We start from the raw sequence: 5048 nt of genomic DNA, 5'->3' as shown, positions 1-5048 counted from the left end.
GCTCTTAAAGTGACAGCAGTCTAATATTCCTGCTGTCTGTCATTCCTTATCAAACAACAAAAGAGAGAAAATCTCTCACTTTGTTATTTATTTGTTCCACTGTAGTTTTTTTTTTTTTTGTCCTGTTGCTTGTAATTAGTGTCTTATTCTTATTTAATCGCTGACCGTTTACTTGTCTTCAGTGAGCTTGAGGTTTTTTTTTCTCGGCTAGTATTAGTTTTGGGTGATATTGACACGACACTGATGACAAGACTTATGAAATTTAATGGTATCAAAAAATTTGATATCATAAAGACCAAAAATAACAATATTGTGATATATTTTGTTACCGAGAAATACAATTATTGATTTTGGTCATATCGCCCACCCCTAGTATGGCAATGTTTTTTTAGTGTCTCAGCCATTTTTAAGACAACATATGAAGTTAAAATAACTTTTAAAATAATGTAATTTAAACATAAAATAAATAAAAAAATTTAAAACCATGCCTTAAGAGCTGTTTTTGAATGCAAAAACACATTTTATGTAGACGCCCAAAAAGAAACATGTTCAAGACTTCCTTAAGACTTATCAATAAACTAGTCAATTTCGAATCACTATATTTTGCACTTCTTAGCAAGACTTACCAACTAGCCAATATATATATATATATATATATATATATATTTTGATTTTCTAGTCTGTTAATGCTTGGCAGAGCAGACTTGGCAAAGTCGCAGGTACACATTTGGTGCTAGGCGAGTGTTAACTTTAGACCCTGGTGACAACTGTACATGTTTAAACGCAATTTCAGCAACGCTGGACTGCACACACATAAAGAAATAAGTTAAGAAGTGAGAGAGAATATGCTTCCCAACACACTTTCCCTGGAGAGACTGAGGCAGTGAGCATTTAGTATGATACTGACCTCTTATATCCTGCAAAGAAGACTTCCTGAAAGAAGGAAAACTGAGAGGTGAAATTCACTATCCAAGTGTGAGATGGCAGGGTGATATGTCGCATGAAGTTTTTAGTGAATGTGTTTCATCAGCAGTTTAATTGCAGCGCCTCCTCAACCCACTGCGTGCAGGAGAACGGTTTGAATGGAAAGACTATTGAGGCGTCACATGTAGGAGGGAGGAGGAGGGGGAATGTTGGGTTAACATTCTTTATAACTTCCGCATTCACTTTGGTCATCCACGACCTGGCCATATTCCTCATAATAACAGTTCACGCACAAACTGTTTGGCTTTGTTTTTCGTAACCCCACATTTCTCCTTCGGCTTCCCTCCGCGCTCCACGTGAAAGGGAGGATTCTCACTCATCGTCCAGCACCTCTGTCTTGATGTCACTGGTAGCTCCGCCCTGCCTCGCCAGTGCCAGGATGCTGTGATTGACAGCGGCCATCTCCACTGCCAAAGCTATGGGGTCCTGGTGTTCGTTTGGGCCGGGGTTGTCATCCTATAAGGAAGCAGAGAACCAGAGATTGGTCTGAAGCCCTCTGCTTTTGCCTCTGCAAACCTGTTTGAATGACTTTGTGTTATTAAAAGACAAAAGAGCATGAACTAGTTCATACAACTCATGGTGTATTGGTACCATTTCGGAATTTTGGCTGATTTTTAAAAATGTATTTATTGGATTTATATTGGCTGGTATTGGATATTTAATTGTGCATTTTCATTTTCCCCATTTTCAAATTTAGACTGACCTCTGCTGTCATTCCTAAATTCATATGCAGCATTTAAAATTATTTATTTTATTTACAAAATAGCATTAAATTTCGATATCAACCATATAGTGATTATCAGCCATGACATGACAATAATTAATAGCTATTTGGTATTAGGCAGAATTTTTAATTAATCTAGGATAAAATATATGAAAAAAAATATATGATATAAATATAAAATGATATACTAAATAGTATACTAATATATACTGTATATATATATATATATATATATATATATTTCAATATTAGACATTTAATGAGTATCAGCCATAACGACATGAGAATAATTATTATCTAATTGGTATTGGCCAATTAAATTAATTAAAACAGACAAAAATAATTTTTATCAAATAAAATATTATTATATATAAATGTAACATTATTCTAAAAAAAATAAACATGACTCTCCAGGATTGCTGCTTCTTAGAAAAAAACAGACCTTGCCATAACATATCTGAGCCCATTAGGATGTACCCAACATAATGGAACTGAGTTTTCTGAAAGGCATTTTTCTGTAAATTCAATATTTCTGATGAATGCACATTTTGAACGAGACAGCTGCAGCATGGCGATAACAACGCAATGGAAATAATGACATTGTCCATATTCAAAATGCATTGTTGCGTGTAATTCGAGCTTTGTTTGTCCCCAGAGGGCTTCAACATTACCTATGTTGGCTCTTCTCTTAATTTCCTTCCGTCTGTTGGCAAACCAGTTGTAAACTTTCAGAGACGTGACTCTCTCAAGATCTGAAAGCTTCTTCCCTTAATCAAATCACAGCAAAGCTCATCAATAACGTCTGGGGCCACGATAACAGGCATTTACACATGCATTCATCTTCTTTATGGAGCTTGAGTTTAAACATTCTACCTGGTTTCTGAATAACTGCATTGCAGGCGTTGGCAATTTCCTCTCGCTTGGCTTCATCGGGGTACTGGTTGTCATTGAAATAACTTGTGCGAAAACATAAGATAAACATAGTGTAAGGCAGATAACCTTTTTATAACACATTTCATAGCTTTAAATATATGCTTGCATTATGTCTTTGTTCAATCTAGATTTAGGTTGATTGTTTTACAGTTGTCACAATACCAACATTTCAGTAGTCAGTAGTCAATACCAGTCATATTTCACAATTCTTGATAACAGTTAAGATACCACAGCAAACTATATGTACAGCATCATTAGATTAATTTAAAGAGCTAATTATTAATATAAACACTAACATACTGAATTAAACAATGGCACACATTCTTACATATGTCAATGAAGATGACATTTCTTTCCAAGTATATAATTCAAGTAAATATGCATTAATCAGTCAAATAAATTAACACTTTACAATGAGGTTCAAAATTCCTTAGTTAATACATTAGGTGTCATGAACCAGTAATGAACAGTACTTTTACAGAATTCAATTATCTAGGTTCATGTATATTTCTACATACTAAATTGATACATTTTTAACATTTCAAGCTGTATAAATTCACATCGGCTAATGTATTATGAACAAACATAAATTAACAATGAATAAACAATAGTATGTTTACCAATGAAAATAAATTGTGATTATTAAAAGCTGTAGAAAATGTTTGTTGTTCAATCCTGTTACCACCTGTGATTCTGCATTATAAACAACTATCCATTAAACAATGAATTATTGAAATGGGGATATTTGCAGAAATTAGTATTACATCAATTAATTTATTAATTAGCATTTACTTTCTAATAAGAATCTTGTAGTGTCATGACCTTGAGGACGAAGCTAGTAATGCTTGACAGGACTGTTAAACACTAAACAGCAAAAATAAGGTAAAACTCCCTTAGTTAACATTAGCTAATGGATTAACTAAAATCAATGAACAATAAACATTTGTTACAGTATTTACACATTTTTGCTATACTAACTCAGGTCCATTAAATCATGTTAACAGATATAACTTTCAATTTTATTACTGTATTAATGAACATTAAAATTAACAATGATAAATTACTTAATGATTTTTCATTGTTTGTTCTTGTTCACTAATGTAGTTAACTAATGTTAACAATTGGAATCTTCTTGTAAAGTGTTACCTCAAAGATCAGTTTCAAAATTGAAAGGTCATCCATTATCCTGGAACGACCCACAATGCCCTGTCCTGACCATTCACACAATTTACCACATCCTCTCACCTCTCCATCACCGCCAGACACTCTTTCCTCCAGGTGAAGCGGCTGCCGCGCCGCAGACGGAAGCTGCCCTGGGTGCTGCTAATGGGAGGAGGGGTTTGACGCCACTCCACAATGTCCTCCAGGGCCATCGGGGCGGGCCGCATCGCTAGTGTTGCACCTGAGACACAAACATGACGTGTCATCTCAGATGAAGTGTCGTGAGGAAAACAGTCTGTGTACTTCTGAGGAGACCAAAGCCTTTTCACTGGTCCGGAAGCACATGATAATGAGAAAACCAGCACTCTGGGGTTTGGGTCATGACCTTCTAATCTATTCACTGAATGTCTGATATCTTCCCTCAGATCAGCCTGGAAAAATCTCAAGGAGCACAAGAGGTTTTCTAAAATTAAAGGCTTTGGAGAACAGTTTATTCTTTTTTGTCAGTGCAATTTAATGCTGTATACATGACTATATTAAAAGGTACAGTTCACCCAAAAATGGAAATTTTGTCATCATTTACTCACCCTCAAGTTGTTCCCAACCTGTATGAACTTCTTTCTTCTATTAAACACAAAAGGAGATATTTTGAAGAATGTTGGTATCTTTTGACGGTAGCCTTTGACTTCCAAAGTATTTTTTTTCCATACTACTACTTGAGGGTGAGTAAATAACAGAATTTTCATTTTTGGGTGAACTTTTCTTTTAAAGGGATACTCCACCACAAAATGAAAATTTTGTCATTAATCACTTACCCCCATGTCGTTTCAAACCCGTAAAAGCTTCGTTCGTCTTCAGAACACAATTGAAGATATTTTGGATGAAAACCGGGAGGCTTGTGACTGTCCCATTGACTGCCAAGTAAATTACACTGTCAAGGTCCAGAAAAGTATGAAGGACATCGTCAGAATAGTCCATCTGCCATCAGTGGTTCAACCGTAACATTATGAAGCGACAAGAATACTTTTTGTACGCGAAGAAAAAAAAAAACGACTTTATTCAACAATTCGTCTCCTCTGTTTCTCCGCATCACCGTAGCGCCATTTTGGAGAATATCCGCTGAACGCAAGCAGCGTACGCTATTCTGTGTCATCAGAATAGCGACACAAGGATACGTTTTCTATGTGTATTTACGCTTTGATTTGAACGAAAACAGCGCATCCGTGCAGCGCGGCTGACACAGAAG

The 5048-nt window shown here is 35.5% G+C and overlaps 1 protein-coding gene across 1 annotated transcript in view; it reads right to left on the bottom strand.

Moving 5' to 3' along the window:
• Positions 1–1296: 1296 nt before the first annotated feature.
• LOC107693057 (homeobox-containing protein 1-like) overlaps positions 1297–5048 on the bottom strand; it is a 12548-nt gene continuing 8796 nt past the window's right edge. The window contains exons 5-9 of the mRNA XM_016492303.1: positions 3887–4043; positions 2582–2664; positions 2380–2475; positions 2111–2133; positions 1297–1440 (exon numbers count right to left, since the gene is read on the bottom strand). Of these exons, the coding sequence (XP_016347789.1) occupies positions 1297–1440; positions 2111–2133; positions 2380–2475; positions 2582–2664; positions 3887–4043 (503 nt within the window). The remainder of the gene's footprint in view (positions 1441–2110; positions 2134–2379; positions 2476–2581; positions 2665–3886; positions 4044–5048) is intronic.

The sequence above is a fragment of the Sinocyclocheilus anshuiensis genome, unplaced genomic scaffold (assembly GCF_001515605.1).
Source record: "Sinocyclocheilus anshuiensis isolate Anshui unplaced genomic scaffold, SAMN03320099.WGS_v1.1 scaffold222, whole genome shotgun sequence".
Taxonomy (NCBI): Eukaryota; Metazoa; Chordata; class Actinopteri; order Cypriniformes; family Cyprinidae; genus Sinocyclocheilus; species Sinocyclocheilus anshuiensis.
This window is presented reverse-complemented; position numbering and strand designations above follow the sequence as displayed.